Source organism: Scyliorhinus torazame, chromosome 11 (genome assembly GCF_047496885.1).
Source record: "Scyliorhinus torazame isolate Kashiwa2021f chromosome 11, sScyTor2.1, whole genome shotgun sequence".
Taxonomy (NCBI): Eukaryota; Metazoa; Chordata; class Chondrichthyes; order Carcharhiniformes; family Scyliorhinidae; genus Scyliorhinus; species Scyliorhinus torazame.
In genome coordinates this window covers 228,499,121-228,516,660 of record NC_092717.1, presented here as the reverse complement: position 1 = coordinate 228,516,660, position 17,540 = coordinate 228,499,121, and the positions used below count along the sequence as shown (strand labels likewise).

Here is a 17,540-nt window from a genome sequence, read left to right as displayed (position 1 = left end):
ATAGATTGGGTTATCCAGACCTGTATTCACTTGAGTTTGGAGGAATGCAAATGGATCCCATTGATATAAGACCATAAGACATAGGAGCAGAATTCGACCACTCGGCCCATTGAGTCTGCTCCGTCATTCAATCATGGCTGATATTTTCTCATCCCTATTCTCCTGCCTTCTCCCCATAACCTCTGATCCCCTCATTAATCAAGAACCTACCTATCTCTGTCTTAAAGACACTCAGTGATTTGGCCTCCACAGCCTTCAGCGGCAAAGAGTTCCACAGAGATATAATAATAATCGTTTATTGTCACAAGTAGGCTTCAATGAAGTTACTGTGAAAATCCCCTAGTCGCCACATTCCGGCGCCTGTTCGGGGTACGGGAATATGATACAGATATGTATAAAATTTTGACAGGACTGGTTAGACTTGTAGCAGGGATGGTGTTTCCTCTGGCTGGGGAGTTCAGAACAAGAGGCCACAGTCTCAGGATATGGGACAGACCAATTAGGACTAAGATGAGGAAAAATGTTTCACTCGAAGGGTGAGAGAGCTGGTGTATGGTGTTGAGATAGAGGATCAGCAATGGTTATATCGAATGGCGGAGCAAGCTCGAAGGGGTGAATAACCTACTTCACAGTGGGCGGCACGGTGGCGCAGTGGTTAGCTCTGCTGCCTCACAGCTCCAGGGACCCGGGTTCAATTCCGGCCTCGGATAATTGCTTGTGTGGAGTTTGCACTTTCTCCCTGTGTCTGCGTGGGTTTCCTCCGGGTGCCCCAGATTCTTCCCACAGTCCAAAGATGTGCAGGTTAGGTGGATTGTCCATGCTAAATTGCCCCTTAGTGTCCAAAAGGTTAGGTGGCGTTACTGGGTTACGGGGATAGGGTGGAGGTGTGGGCTTAAGTAGGCTGCTCTTTCCAAGGGCCTGTGCAGACTCGATGGGCCGAATGGCCTCCTTCTGCACTGTAAGTTCTACGATTCCTATTTTCCATGTTCTGGAACTAAATATATTGTCTTTGTTTATCCAGTCGACTGCTACAGATGTACAATGCCCTACAGAAACGTTATGATAAAGAAATTAAAACCAACAAGGAACAGAGTGAAACCATCTCTAAACTCACTGTAAGTTCTGTATTTTTGTGCATAACTGTAGCACTTTTTCCTTGTCGAGTAGATGTGTATACATAAAATACTGTTAGCCTGGAGTGCTATAGAATTCACAACACTTGCCCTGTAAGAGTAACCTAGGTTCAGGGTCCATACCGGATTTGATCGAAACAAGGCTGCAAGCTTATTTATGATTGCCTTTTATTTTGTCTGTGGATAAAAAATTGGTCTATTCAAGGGAAGTTTTGGCTGTTAGCTGAAACTGACAGATTAAAAAAAAACTCTTACTCTAAGAATTTAAAAAAAAGATTTGCATATGGAAAATGTGTGTAAATCATAATTTCCAACCATTATATTTTTCTTTTTTTAAAGTATTTTATTCAAGGCATTTTCATATAAACAAACGAAAGCAGAAGAACAACCAAACAGCATTGTGACCAACCAACACCCACTCCTCCCCCGCTCTCCTGATACCACCCTCTCTCCCATCCTACCGTCCCATTTTCACCCACTTGCCCCCCATTCTCTTCCCCCCCTCCCCCACTGACCCCTCAAACCTCCTTGGAAAAATAAATAAATGGCTTCCACCTCCAGGTGAACCCATCCACCGACCCTGTCGAGACGAACTTGACCATCTCCAGCCTCAGGAATTTGGGCTGGTCGCTCACCTACATCCCCACTTTCGGCGGCTTTGAGTCCCGCCACCTGACCAAAATACGTCTCCGGGCTATCAGGGAGACAAAGGCTGAGACATGGGCCTCTCTCACTCCCTGGACTCCCGGATCTCCCAACACCCCGAATATCGCCATCTCTGGACTCGGGACCACCTGCATCCCGGCACCTCGGCCATGTCCTCGAACCCTGCCAGATCCGGCACAGCAAGGACGCATTCACCCTTCGCAAGGCCTCTGCCCACGTCTCGCCCTCCATCTGCCCTCCCAGCTCATGCTTTATGACCACCACCAGGACTCCCTCCCAACCCATCAACTCCTTATGGACATCAGACACCTTCCCCTCCCCTATCTTATCCCTCAGCAGCACCTTGTCTTGCAACCCCAGGGGCAGCAGCCCAGGAAAGGACAGCACCTCTCTCCTCAGAAAGTCTCGGACCTGCAGGTACCTAAAACAGTACCCCCCTGGGCAACACGTACACTTTCTCCAGGTCCTCCAACTTGGCAAATTTGCCCCCTATGAACAGATCGCCAAATCACTCAATCCCTGCCTGACGACACCCCCAAAATCTTGCATCCAATCCCCCCGGCACAAACCTATGGTTGTTGCAGATCAGTGCCCACACCAAGGCACCCTCCAGTCCCAAATGCTGCCTCTACTGCCCACACCCTTCGGGCCGACACCACCACTGGGCACACGGAGTACCTGGCTAGTGAGAATGGCAGAGGCGCCGACAACAAAGCCCTCAAAGTCGTTTCCCTACACAAGGCCGCCTCCATCTGACCCCATGCCGATCCCTCCCCCACAACCCACTTCCTAATTGGCCGCCCAAGAGTAATTCATAGAATTATCAGTGCAGAAGGAGGCCATTTTTAATGATCTCCGAGGACCCCAAATGAATTCCTGACCCCCATCCCAGCCCGAACGACACCCCAACGCCCACTTAGGGCAACTCTGACCCAATTGCACAGGCGCAGAAAATGACAGCTTTTGGCATTACCAACCTGGCAGTGCCACTGGGTACCTTGGCAGTGCCAGGCTCGCACCTAGATGGCACCATCAGTGACAGGGCACCACCCTGCCCAAAGGGCATGCACCTGGGGGCCTCCGATCCTCTTGGAGACCCCCACGAGTGCCATTCCGTGGGGATCAGTACAAAACGGCACTTGCCCGAGGTCACCGAGGCAAAGGGATTGAATGGTACCTCGGGGATCTGCACTGCCTCGCTCTAATATGCAGATTTACCAAAAATGACTCCGCCCATCCTGGGCGGGATTCACCTTGCAACGCCTTGCGAGATTGTATTGAATCTTGTGAGGCATTGCAAGCCGGGGTGTCGTTCGGGCTGGGATGGGGGTCAGGAATTCATTTGGGGTCCTCGGAGCCCAACTTTCAACAGCCTCGTTGTGCCGCGTGTGGCGAGCTGCTTTTCCGGAGCAGCGTGTCTGGAGGATCACCGCCAATGTTTCCTTCACTGTTATACTTTTACAATGGTATGCGATGAGCAGAAATTTCCTCTTATATATATTGGGAAGAAAATGACTTTAGCCGTTGCTATGCTCTTGCTTCTTAGTGTGTTTCCACATTTGCCTTTTTTTTGCTGCCAACTGGGATAATTGCCGCTCGCTTTATGTTTTTCTGAGGCCATTAACATTTTTGAACATGGCTGTTTACTACAATATTCTTACTTATTCTTGAGACTTTTGGAATAACCTTTGGGGCAATTGGGACTAGCTTAGTGATAGAAACTGGCCGGCATGGACAAGCTGGGCTAAAGGGTCTGTTTCCATGCTGTAAATATCTTTGACTCTATGTTTAACCTGCGCTGCGGGCCATGAGGGCAAGTGGTGTCTGCTTGGCACGGCTGAATACCTGAGAGTGGAAGATGAATTGTGGGTGTAAGCGGCGATCCAGGTGAAAGGAACAATGGAAGGTGAGATTGAAACTCTGGAGGTAGATCCTTGAAGATGTCCGTGTGGAAGCGTTATTTGGGAAAGCCGGAGTGAGATCAGTTGTTTCCCGGTGTAACAAACATTTGGGGAAGCTGATAAGAAATCTTTTCAACCTGCTTTAGTGGCATCTGTCATTTGGTTTGAAGTGTGGTGTGTCCAATCATAGGTCACCTACTAGTTTATGTGTACTGCATACTTACCATGAATATTAGAGTGGATTTGTAGGTATCTGTAAATGTACAGGGTGAAGGAGTAATGTCATTTGACCCCTTTGCTGTTGTTTGTATTGAAATCTTTACAACCTTTTTGTCTAATGTAATATAGTTTATTTTTCTCCATAAACATTTTATTCTTTTTGTGAAAAGCACAAAAAACGTAATCGCAATTACCTAGAGCCTTCAATTGTACTTACAGTTTAGAAATCTTTTTTAAATGTTTTGATTCTTCACTCTTGCACCTTCCAGGTGAACATCCATGAGTTAGAATTACAGCTTGTGACATCAAAACAAAGGATTCAGCAAGTGGAACATGAGCACACTGCCATGCGGAGGAACAGGAGGACTCTGGCATCTCACAAACACAGGTCTGGTGGGGGGAAAGGCTGCTCACCTGACTGCATTCACATTGGTGAGGCTTTAACTGAATTTTTTCTTTTTGGAGATGTTATCTCATATTGAGGTGTGGTTCCTCGTGCACTGGGCTCAAGTGGCCATTCTTCATCTGGCAAACCTCTCAACTGTGAAGGGGGAAGGAAGTATCACAGACCAGGGCCCCCTCCTGACCATGCCTGATGACATCTACACTTTCTTTTGACTGTGATGCACGATCAATGACCACTAAAGCGAGGTTATAGTCCAACTGAAGGCTTTAATAAGCTGGATGTTTCCCCCAGCAGCTCAGGTACAGAAAGAAGGCTGCTGGGGCGGCACGGGCTCTTTTACCCCACCTAGCAGGGCGGAGCTACCACACAGCTTGGCCAATGGGAAACATACAATATCTACCAATGGTGTTGCAGCATTACCAGGTACTGTAATACCTCTACACAGACTACCATATTCACCCCCTGTTAAAAAAAGAGTCCGGCGGGGGTGGCGGCCTGACATTACAACATGGTAACGTGGTAGAAATTATAGTTATGGAGGTACTGTAATACCTCCGTACAGCGTTTTGTAACTATTTACAATTCTATTTACAATTTATGATTCATAATTAAGTATACACTTTAAAATGAAGCAATCAGTTGATCGGGGGCCCTGGTCGTCCTCTGTGATCGTCGAAGCTTCGGTGGTGACTCCGGTGGAGACTCGGGCGTCTGTGACTCCGGGAGTGTGGCCTCGATCTCTCTGGCAGCTTCGACACCCATAGACAGCGCTAGTGGGGAAAACGGTTGACCTGGGAGGGAAGAGTCTGTGGGGGGCGTCGGTGGGTGGGGGGGCCTAGACGGGGCCGGCGGAAGGACCGACCCTCCTGTAAGGTGCACAGGTGGGAGGGAGGGTGGGACTGGTGGCTGGGTTGTGCGTGGGGCTCTGGCAGTTGCCAGATCTCATAGGGAGACCGTATCTTGTCGGCCGTCGGGGTACGCCACGTAGGCCTACTGGGAGTTGGCGTGGAGAAGATGGACCATCTCGACCAACGGGTCCGATTTGTGCGCCCGCACGTGTTTTCGGAGCAGGATGGGTCCGGGAGCTGCCAGCCAGGTCGGGAGCGAGGTCCCAGAGGAGGACATCCTGGGAAAGACAAGGAGACGTTCGTGAGGTGTTTAGTTGGTTGTGGTACAAAGCAGTGACTGGATGGAGTGGAGGGCATCAGGGAGGACTTCCTGCCAGCGGGAGACTGGGAGATTCCTGGACCGTAGGGCCAGTAGGACGGTCTTCCAGACCGTTCCGTTCTCCCTCTCTACCTGTCCGTTACCCCGGGGGTTGTAACTGGTCGTCCTGCTCGAGGCAATGCCCTTGCTGAGCAGGAATTGATGCTGTTCGTCGCTCATAAAGGAGGACCCCCTGTCACTATGTATGTAAGCGGGGAACCCGAACAGTGCAAAGATGCTATGGAGGGCCTTGTTGACGGTGGTTGCGATCATGTCGAGGCAGGGGATGGCGAATGGGAACCGGGAGTACTCGGCAATCACGTTCAGGAAGTACGTGTTGCGGTTGGTGGAGGGGAGGGGGCCTTTGAAGTCCATGCTGAGGAGTTCAAAAGGACGGGAAGCCTTTATCAGGTGCGCTTTCTCTGGCCGGTAGAAGTGCGGTTTGCACTCCGCGCAGATTTTGCAGTCCCTGGTGGCTGTCCTGACCTCCTCGATGGATTCGGGCAGGTTTTGGGTCTTGATAAAATGGAAAAAGCGAGTGACCCCCGGGTGGCAGAGGTCCTCGTGGAGGGCTCGGAGGCGGTCCACTTGTGCGTTGGCACATGTGCCGCGGGACAGGGCATCAGGAGGCTCGTTTAGCTTCCCGGGACGATACAAGATCTCGTAGTTGTAGGTGGAGAGTTCGATCCTTCACCGCAAGATCTTATCGTTCTTTATCTTGCCCCGCTGTGCATTATCGAACATGAAAGCAACCGACCGTTGGTCAGTGAGGAGAGTGAATCTCCTGCCGGCCGGGTAATGCCTCCAATGTCGCACAGCTTCTACTATGGCCTGGGCCTCCTTTTCGACTGAGGAGTGGCGCATTTCGGAAGCATGGAGGGTACGTGAGAAGAAGGCCACGGGTCTGCCCGCTTGGTTGAGGGTGGCCGCCAGAACTACATCAGACGCGTCGCTCTCGACCTGGAAGGGGAGGGACTCGTCGATGGCGTACATCGTGGCCTTTGCAATGTCTGCTTTGATGTGGCTGAAGGCCTGGCGGGCCTCTATCGACAGGGGAAAAACTGTGGATTGGATCAGGGGACGTGCCTTGTCCGCATAGTTGGGGACCCACTGGGCATAGTAAGAGAAAAACCCTAGGCAGAGCTTCAGGGCCTTGGAGCATTGAGGGAGGGGGAGCTCCATAAGAGGGCGCATGCGTTCAGGGTCGGGGCCTATAACTCCATTTCGCACTACGTAGCCGAGGATGGCTAGGCGGTCGGTGATAAACACGCATTTATCCTTGTTGTATGTAAGGTTAAGGATCTTTGCGGTCTGGGGGAATTTTCGGAGGTTGGTGTCATGGTCCTGCTGGTCGTGGCCGCAGGTGGTGACATTGTCGAGATACGGGAACGTTGCCCGTAAACCATACCGGTCAACCATTCGGTCCATCTCGCGCTGGAAGACCGAGACCCCATTGGTGACACCGAAGGGAACCCTTAAGAAGTGGTAGAGCCGCCCATCTGCCTCGAAGGCAGTGTATTTGCGGTCACTAGTGCGGATGGGGAGCTGTGGTAGGCGGATTTAAGATCCACCATGGAGAAGACTTGTAATGCACGATCCTGTCTACCAGGTCGGATATGCGGGGGAGATGGTACGCGTCCAGCTGCGTAAACCTGTTGATGGTCTGACTGTAGTCGATGACCATCCTATGCTTCTTCCCGGTCTTTACCACCACTACTTGAGCTCTCCAGGGACTGTTGCTAGCTTCAATGACTCCTTCCCTCAATAGCCTTTGGACCTCTGACCTAATAAAGATCCGGTCCTGGGCACTGTAGCGTCTGCTCCTGGTGGCGACGGGTTTGCAATCCAGGGTGAGGTTCGCAAACAGGGAAGGCAGATCGACCTTGAGGGCTGCGAGGCCGCAGACAGTGAGGGGGGGGATAGGGGATAGGAATTTGAAAGTTAGACTTTGGAGATTACACTGGATGTCTAAACCTAGGAGTGTGGCCGCGCAGAGGTGGGGAAGGATGTAGAGCCGGTAATTTTTCAACTCTCTTCCCTGGACTGTGAGGTTTGCTGCACAAAACCCCTTTATCTCTACTGAGTGGGAACCGGAGGCCAGGAAGATTTTTTGATTAATGGGGTGGACGAGGAGAGAACAGCGCCTTACCGTGTCGGGGTGTTTGAAGCTCTCCGTGCTCCCAGAGTCGATTAAGCAGGACATCTCGTGCCCGTTGATTAGTACAATTGTTGTAACAGTTGAGAATGTTCGAGGCCGGGACTGATCCAGGGTCACCGAGGCTAATCTCAGCAGTTGAGTGTTCTCTTCAGGCGGTGTGTGGTCAGCTGAGCTGGGGTCCTGGGAATCCATCCAAGATGGCAGCTCCAATTGGTCGCACATGGCTGGGGGTGCACAAAATGGCGGCGCCCATCCATCGAACGAGGCGTCCGCGGGACAAGATGGCGGGCCCGGGGGCCGCATGTGGCCCTGGAGTAGGAAGATGGCGGCGCCCCCGCTGGCTGCACGGAGACCGTGGAGACGTTTGTGGGGGCGTTCCACATTCACCGCCGGAGACCACGGCGACCGCACGGGCCTGGCATACCACTACGAAGTGGCCCTTTTTAACGCATCCCTTGCAGGTGGATGTGCGGGCCGGGCAACGCTGCCGGGGGTGCTTGGCCTGCCCGCAAAAGTAGCTGCGGGGTCCCCCGGGGTGCCAGGCCGCCTTGCAGCACAAGCTTGTGGGGGGATGGGGGATGTTTCGGGGTCGACTGCGGAGGGGTTCCACGCTGCCCAGGGGGCTGCCGCGCGGTCGGGAACGTAAGCGTGGGCGTTTCTGGAGGCCACATCCAGGGAGTCTGCAAGGGCCCGTGCCTCCTTGAGGCCTGGAGCGTCTTTTTCCAGCAATCGCTGCCGGATTTGGGAGGACAGCATACCTGCCACGAAAGCGTCTCGGATCTGTGTGGTTGCTCACCGAAACTTGCGGGCAGCTGCAGTTTCTCCCCAACACCAGGAGTGCATGGTAGGATTCTTCTAGCGATTCCCCAGGGATTTGTCGCCTCATTGCTAGCAGATGTCGGGCGTAGACCTGGTTTACCGGGTGAATATAATGTCCTTTTAGCAGCTCTATTGCTGCATCGAAGTCTTCCGCTTCCTCAATGGGGGTGTAAATTTCCAGGCTCACCCTCGAGTGCAGGACTTGCATTTTCTGTTCTCCCGTGGGTGTGTTTTCGGCCGTTCCGAGATATCCTTTAAAACACGCCAGCCAGTGCTTGAAGACTGCCGCTGAGTTTGCCGCGTGGGGGCTGAGTTGCAGACACTCCGGTTTGATTTGGAGCTCCATCCTTTTAAATCTAGCTTATTAAATTGATGCACGATCAATGACCACTAAAGCGAGGTTGTAGTCCAACTGAAGGCTTTAATAAGCTAGATGTTTCCCCCAGCAGCTCAGGTACAGAATGAAGGCTGCTGGGGCGGCACGGGCTCTTATACCCCGCCTAGCAGGGTGGAGCTACCAATGGGAAACATACAATATCTACCAATGGTGTTCCAGCATTACCAGGTACCGTAATACCTCTGCAGACTACCACAGACTGGTGATCAGGAATGGGAATATTACCTGAGAATTCAGTCCCTCTACCAGCACCCCCTTCCCAACCTTGAGCTTTGGAGGCACGGAGGCTATTTGTACCACTATTATCACTGAGACTGAAATCAACTAACTTAGCACGGCCCATGGACTGCACCTTGGACCTCTTCTGATCTATACGGCTCTGAAGTACGGTAATCCCCTGAACCAGCTGTATTGAACTTTTATAAAGGCACACTGTCAATATGTGCAGACTTGCAGTTTTATTTACATTCCATGAAAACATAAGAAATGGTGGAATGACAGGTAGGGAAATTTCCGCTGCCGCCTGCCCGTAGGATACAGGACAGGGTGATTTTGGGTGTGTGGGTCGGAGAGGGTAAGGTCTCGGCGATTTACCAGCAGCTGCAGGAGGCGGAGGAAGCCTCGGTGGAGGAGCTGAAGGGCAAGTGGGAGGAGGAGCTGGGTGAGGAGCTGGATGAGGGCCTGTGGGCGGATGCCCTGGCAAGGTTAACTCCTCCTCGTCTTGCGCCAGACTCAGCCTGATCCAGTTTAAAGTGGTACACAGGGCGCATATGACAGGGGCGACATTGTGTAAGTTCTTTGGGGTAGAAGACAGGTGTATGAGGTGTTCGGGGAGCCCAGCAAATCACGCCCATATGTTCTGGGGGTGTCCGGCGCTTGAGTGGTTTTGGGGGGGCTTTGCAAGGGCTATGTCCAGTGTCTTGGATACTCTGGTAAAACCGAGCTGGGGGATAGCAATATTTGGGGTGTTAGACGAGCCGTGAGTGCAGGAGCCGAAAGAGGCCGGAGTTCTGGCCTTTGCCTCTTTGGTAGCCCGGAGAAGGATCTTACTAATGTGGAGGGACGCGATGCCCCCAAGTGTGGAGGCTTGGATCAATGACATGGCGGGGTTTCTCAGGTTGGAGAAGATAAAGTTTGCCTTGCGAGGGTCTGTGCAGGGGTCTCCAGGCAGTGGCAACCGTTCCTAGACTTTCTCGCGGAACGTTAGGTGGAGGTCAGTGGCAGCAGCAACCCGGGGGGGGGGGGGGGGGGGGGGGTTCTTGTTTTGGTTTATGTAAGGGGCGTTTGCCCCATTTTTGTTCTCAGTTTGTTAGATAGTGATTCGAGGATTAAGTTGCTTTGTGTGTTGGCGTAATGCCCTTTTTATTTCTCTTTTGTATATTTTCTTTCCTTTCTGGAGTGTTTTGTAAAAATTTATTGAAAAATTTTGAATAAACATATTTTTAAAAAAAGAAATGGTGGAATGAAATAAGATTGTTTCGCCCATCGAGCCTAGTCCTGTAGAATGTGTGCCTCATATAACCCCCCCCCCCCCCACACACACACACACACCATATTTAACCTGAGGAAAAGTTTGATATAATTTCTCCTTTACCAACAGTAAAAATTCATCAAAACTACAGAAAATGTATCCCTTAGTAATTGCCCATTTTTCCACTTATGAGAGGTGCATTCAATTAGAACACTGTCTACGTCTCTGAGATGTGGATGAATCTACACACAATGGGGGGCGGGGGGGGGGGGGGGGGGGGGTGGGTGGCGGAGAGATGAAAGCCCCTTCTTTTCTGCCTGAAAGAAACAACATTGGGACATTTTGAAACCAGTTCGTAATGGGTGTGCTGCATGAACACAGATCTACTATAAAGGGCTCTAGTATTCAAACTATTTAAATAAAATTGTAAGCATAGCTGGCTTGGGAATTGGGAATGTGGGAGTTAAAGGCACATTGTTGGGGAAAGGTTTAATCTGAAACAAATTTATAAGTAAGTGGACAATGTTTTATCATTCAACTCTGACATCCTTCACCTTTTACAAAGGTTTAGAAACTAAAGAGGGACACAAAATTACATTTTCCCATTTCTGAATTCCTGATCTCAACCAACTTTGTCACAGCATAGCTCCGAGAGGTGGTCAAACACTGATATTCAGAGAGGTGATCTGAGGGAAACTTGTTTCTGGGATGCTGTTGTGTTTCATAGGACCATTTCAGAGTGGATTTCCCCTCACGTGGTGTGTGAATTGATAGATACCAACAAAAGAGCTGAGCAAAACAATTACAAAAGGGACTCCACAAAAAATACAATCAAGTGTCCTTGAAAGCATCAATAGAGATTTTTACAAGACGAAAAGCATTTCAAGCTCTTCCAACCGGTTACTCCTTTCATGTTTGCAATCCTGTCATTTCTTTTTCACTGTGCTTTCTTGCAGAGTTGTTGTTTGAGATAGAAAGACTACAAAAGGAAAAGGACAAACTCACAAAGGAGAGAAGAGGCCTCAAAAATGAGCTGTTTGGATTGGACAAGGTACTGTTGTCTTAGTAGTGATTTGTTGTAAGCATTATTTAGTTGAGCACTCTTCCACATCTGGCTAATTTATTTTATTTAAACCCTCCCTTATTTGGCCATCATCATGGTCCTTCAGCCCAGTAATTGGGCAGATCAATGGCTCATGTACAGTGCTTTGTGCCAATCTATGCACTTGGAATGACTATCTTTCCCGCTCTTAGTGAGCCAATGCTCTTGCAGTCTATATATGTAACCATTTTACTTCCCTGCCTCCTTTAATCTTTTGTTTTAAAACCCAAGCTTGGCATCATTACTTATCTTAATCCTTTCTCCCACTTTCCCTGTATTCCTCAGCTTCTCAACTTTAATAAAAACAACTTTTGGCCTACTGCTTTCCTGGAGGTATAAATTATGAAATAACTACGCTGTTGAGTATTTAATACTGCATCTGATCCAATAATGAGTCACTTTGAAGCCTAGCTGTTGCTATAAATTGTATGGGTTTCATTGCATTCAATGGGGCACGAAGATTTAGTGGGGTTAGAATTTGCTGCCTATTTAGGACTCCTGATCAAATTTCAGTTCCCATTGACCCCTATAGAATATCCTTTACATTTCATCCTGTGTTGGAGCAACACATCAGGATTTATAACATGGCATCAGGATATAGTTCTATTGAATATTCAAATCTCTATTATGCTGGCATTTGGGTCTTGGAGAATTCTTTGTTACTTTATGTTAAGTGCAATAAATGTGTTAAGACATACATTTTCATGTTATTCCTGGTTACTACACTCCTTGGACTAATTTGCTGTTTGTATGTTAATTACAGGGTTTCTTTGAAGAAATTGAAGATTTAAAGTATGCTCTGCAAGAATCTGCTAAACTGAATAATGAATATGAAAAATGCCTACGAAAAATCTGTGAGAAATATGGACTTGCATTCCCACAAGTCTTACATCCTGTGGCTGCAAAATGAAAAAAAATGAATTCACAATGAATGTTTTATGTATATGAAAGATCATATTTTCAGAATTTTTGCATTTTTAAATCAAGGGCTTGGTGTTGCCGTTCTGTTGCCGCTTTTACACTGTTGTTTTCAGTGTGATTCGCCCAATATCAAGATGCAAATAATTGTGAAATGTTAAACACAAATTGAAGTCAGAAGCCGTACCTGTCCAGAAATCTGGCCATGCTCCTGGATGAATCAATCATCATTGGGAGTTTCCTCTAATCATGCTCGTTTACAGGCCTTTGAGGACGCTCCAAAATCTAAGTTGGATCTTTTGGGCACAGACATACTAATAAGCATATTTAGAACGGTTCCGAATGTTTTGTTTGAATTTTTCTAAGGAACTGACCGCCCCAATCTAACTTGAGAACAGTTTTGTTTAGTTTTTTATTTTTAAAAAATGTATTCTCCATTTTCACATTTTCCTTCAAAATTTACACCCCACCCACAAACAGTAAACGGTAACAAATACAAAATCAATCCCCTGAACAATACCAACGATCCCATCCTCCCACCACCCCAAACAACGGCCCACCTGTCAGTATATGCATCCAATAAAACAAACCCTCCCACGGTAGCAATAAAAAAAACAAAGGAGTAAAAGAAAAAGGAGTCCGGGACCGCCCATGGTCACCATTGACCTACAGAATCCACTCCCCCTCCCCCCCCCTACACTCAACGCCCTCCAACCTCTGAAAGAGTACCGTCATGATACCCAAGAGCTGTACCCCCCCCCCCCCCCCCCCAAAGTCTCCAACTCCTCCCGTCCACTGACTCTTGTAAAACTCCTCCCCCCAACCTCGGTTCCTTCCCCCCAACTTTCCACCCCGGCTAGACCACTCGGACCCTGTTCTGCCAGGCTCCGATGGCCGCAGCCCCTCCCCCCCACCTCACTCCCGTTCACTGGCCGGCTTAAACCGACCAGCATGGAGGCCCCCGCCCGGGTCCCATTCCCCCTTGCCCGGCCCTAGGAAAGCCCAGAAATCCCCTTTTAGCACACAAACCCCGCATATCCACCTACACCCCAAAGAGCCCTCATTTCGAGTGAAAGTCCCATCACTTCCCTTGTCCAAATATATACAACATTGGCTCCTTTAGCCCCTACACCCTCACGCAGTGAAACAAAAAAGAAGAAAATACAGTCATGAGGTTACATCGGCACATGGCCATTTCTCAATTTCTCAGTTCTGCCACAGTCCTTCTGCCTTCGTAAACTCCTCCGCTGCTTCTGCCATTCCAAAATAAAAGTCCCTGAGCTTGTAAGACACCCTCAGCTTCGCTGGATATACAATGCCGCACTGCAACTTGCTAATGTACAGTGCCCTCTTCACCCGGTTGAAGGCAGCCCGCCTCCTCGCCAGCTCCACCGTAAAGTCCTGGTATACACGTATACCAGCTCCAGCCCACTGCACCACCTGTTTCTGCTTGGCCCAGCTCAGGACCTTCTCCTTCACACTGTACCTACCTACGGAAGCACAGGGTCACTACCCTTGGCGGCTCACTCGCCTTTGGTACAGGCCTCCACGACTGATGAGCCCGATCCAGTTCATATCGGGAGGGATCCTCCCCCTCCCCCAATAGTTTCGCCAGCATCGCGGCAAAATACTCAGTCGGCCTCGGTCCTTCAACTCCTTCGGGCAGCCCCACAATCCTCAAACTCTGTCGCCTGGATATGTTTTCCAGGTCTTCCATTTTTCCTCGCAGATCCTTGTTAATGTCTATCACCTTCCGCATCTCCTTCCCCATCGAGGCAAGTTGATCACCGTGCTGCAATAACGTCTCCTCCACTTCCTTCAGCGCCTCCCCTTGCTCTCGCACCTCCGCCACGGCGCTCGCCACCTCCGTCCTCACCGGGGAAACCGCCTCCTCCACCAGCACACTCAAAACCTCCCTCATCTCTTTCCTCACCGTCTCCATGCATTTCGCAATCTGCGCCAACTGCTTTTCAAATTCCGCAGCCATCACCTTAGTTATTTCTTCAGCCGTAAGCAATGTGGCCTCCCCTGGTGTTCCAGCCTCCATTTTCCTTGGTGACTCCGCGGTGACCTTTCCACTCCCCGACGGACCTTCAGCTGTTTTCCTTACGGACGTTCTTTTGCTCACCCTCGACATTTTTCTTCACTGTTCCTTCACTCTGCCGCCTCTGTGCCTTCTCCCTGCTTTTGCCGCCTCTGTGGACCCTGGGACCGGGCTTAAAGTCCCGAAAATGCCGTTCCCGAACGGGTGCCCTCCATTGTGCGGCCGCCTCCCGCCCACCGGAAGTCCCCCAGTGAGTTTTGTTTATTTTTGTACAAGGTACTTTCACCAAGACTGGGCTACCCACTTGGCACTGATTTAAAATAATTTTTTTTTGAGATAAGCCAATTTTCAGCAGAACTAATCAAACTTTACCAAGTTACCACTCTTAAATACACAAAGGCTTTTATTTTTAAAGCAGTGCAAGAAGTGTAACATTTTAAAACCCTGTCCAAATTCATTCATTCGTGGCAGATTTTGCACTGGGATGTGCATATTAATTTGAAAAGAAACTGGCCACAATTTTGCCAAGCTCCTAAAGTACTCCATGATAGTTGAGGAGGTGGCCAGTGTTGTGGGGGAATGTTTGTAACATGGTGACAGTAAAACCATTAACACCAGTAATGGGCAACCTCGGTTAGTGAGTGGACCACATGAGTGACCCTCCTTCATCTCAGTGGGCCACAAGATTGAAACCAGGCTTATTCACTAACTATGACCCCATGAATAAGATTAAATACATTTAATACCCACCAAATATTTCATAACGAGTTAGAGAGAATGCTTAACCATTTATATATTCATAGAACTATCGCCAACTTCGAATAGATAAAAACAAAATAAATATTTACACTTTTGATCCAGAAGGAGCAGACGGCTCTCACAGTTAATGCAATCAGCATTCAACTCACTTCACTTGTCCTTGCTTTAAAACCAGAAACCAGCGGAATGTGGCAGCCCAACGTGTGGGCAACAGTCAACAAAATGGGCTGCACTCAGAACCCAGATGGGCCGCACGTGGCTCCCCGGGCCACAGGTTGTCCACCACTGATTTATACTGGGGTGCAAGTGGGCACCAAGCAAAAACTAAATCTTATTCCATATTGGAGAGAGGAAGCACTGACGAACTTTGTGGTTGGGTATTTGGAACAGTGGTAAAGGCCTGCGACTAATTCCTTTTCCACCATCTTGCAGGAAAGTATGTGGAGGAACCAAACAAAACAGAGTCAGCCAATGAGCTGGAGGCAGGCAAGGCTCGAGCAAACCGTCTATTTTATAGTAAATAGAATTTATTTATTTAGCAGTCTATTACGAACTACAGCAAACAGAACTGATGAACAATTCTGCAGCAGAATCACCCGAAAAAAAGATTTATTTTTCCAGCAAAATGCAGTGAGTGGAGGATAGTTACGTAGACCAAATGACATCCATAAAATCATTCCCAGTCACTTATACAGTGAGGTCTCCAGGAGAGATTGACAAGAGAATTTCCTGATCATCTCAGCTCTGGGTGTGACTTGTGATGTCACTACATACAATCTAAAGCAACTGTTGGGAGAATTTTGTGTTTTTCTAATAAAATATTTAATTATTTGTGACGTTTTATGTGCTAAACATGTTACTTCATATGTTTCCATGAAAATAGTCAAGTTCATTATTGCAGTATTCTCAACATCACTGACACCCTAAAATGCAAAAGGTAGCAAACATGCCAATGGCCAGCGTTACCACCTTCTAGCAACACCAGGTTAAAGTCCAACAGGTTTGTTTCGAATCACTAGCTTTCGAGGAGCGCAGCTCACCTGATGAAGGAGCTGCGCTCCAAAAGCTAGTGATTCGAAACAAACCTGTTGGACTTTAACCCGGTGATGTAAGACTTCTTACTATGCTCTCTCCAGTCCAATGCCGGCATCTCCACATTATGACCTTCTAGCAAGATTTTCCTCTTTTCTATGAAAGAGACAAAATTTGCATTTTAATAGCACCTGTCACAAACTCAGGACGTCCCTTCTAAAGGGCAGACACTGTTATAAAATGGAGGCCGATGGAAGAAAAGGCATTAAGATAACTAACCTGATGATCTGTTTTAATGGTGTTTACAGCAAAATGTGAGCCAGGAGAACTGCCCTACTCAACTGCCATTCACCTAAGAGGACGGACGATGTCGTGTCCAAATGGTGGCAACTCCAACAGTGCAGCACTTAACCCAGGACTGCACTTGGTGTCAGCCTAGATTATGTACATATATATGGTGTGGGATTTGAACCACAACCTTCTGACTCAAAGTTAAGGGTACTGCCACCAATACCTTTTGCACTATTATCAACTACACTAGGCTTCCATTTCACAGTCCCATAATCGTGTGGCTGAGATTGATAGCTTAACAGAGTATAGATCAATTCGGATTGCTACCAACTTTGTGGTTGCACTTTAGATGCACAGCCAGATTTAAATTTAATTTTTGAGATTCTTGGTACTATTGAAGAAATAGTGAAATGGATTGAGAAGCAGAAGTTAAAAAATGATTAACAGTAAAGTGAATCCCGTTAACAAGTGTAGTTCTCTAGGGCTCTTTTTTTTGATGCTTTGTTTCTTATTTTTACTAATGATTTGGAGAAGGTTATCAAAGAAAGCTATTCAAATTTGAGATTATATGCAAACGTGTATAAGGGCTCACAATAAGATTTGTCTAAATTAGATTTGTGTGTCGGGACAAGGCAAATGTGCCAGCCTTGGCTCAGTGCTAGCAATCTTACCTCTAAAAGCTCCACTCTAGAGATTTGAGCACGGGATGTTGGCTGGAACTTGAGTGGGAGAGCTGCACTGTCTGAAATGCTGTCTTTTTGCTGAGATGAAAAACCAAGCTCTCTCAGATGGATGTAGAAGATCCTATGACACTATGGGCAGCACGGTGACACAGCGGTTAGCACTGTGGCTTCACAGCGCCAGGGTCCCAGGTTGGATTCCCAGCTTGGGTCACTGTCTGTGCGGAGTCTGCACGTTCTCCCCGTGTCTGCGTGGGTTTCCTCCGGGTGCTCCGGTTTCCTCCCACAGTCCAAAGACGTGCAGGTTAGGTGGATTGGCCATGCTAAATTGACCGTGT

At 48.6% G+C, this 17,540-nt stretch overlaps 1 protein-coding gene across 2 annotated transcripts in view; it reads left to right on the top strand.

Moving 5' to 3' along the window:
* LOC140385827 (uncharacterized) overlaps positions 1 to 16,035 on the top strand; it is a 50,428-nt gene extending 34,393 nt beyond the window's left edge. For both annotated transcript variants that reach the window (XM_072468390.1, XM_072468391.1), the window contains exons 4-7: positions 1,022 to 1,115; positions 4,189 to 4,351; positions 11,333 to 11,427; positions 12,242 to 16,035. In XM_072468390.1, the coding sequence (XP_072324491.1) occupies positions 1,022 to 1,115; positions 4,189 to 4,351; positions 11,333 to 11,427; positions 12,242 to 12,388 (499 nt within the window). In that variant the 3' untranslated portion in view covers positions 12,389 to 16,035. The remainder of the gene's footprint in view (positions 1 to 1,021; positions 1,116 to 4,188; positions 4,352 to 11,332; positions 11,428 to 12,241) is intronic.
* Positions 16,036 to 17,540: the final 1,505 nt, after the last annotated feature.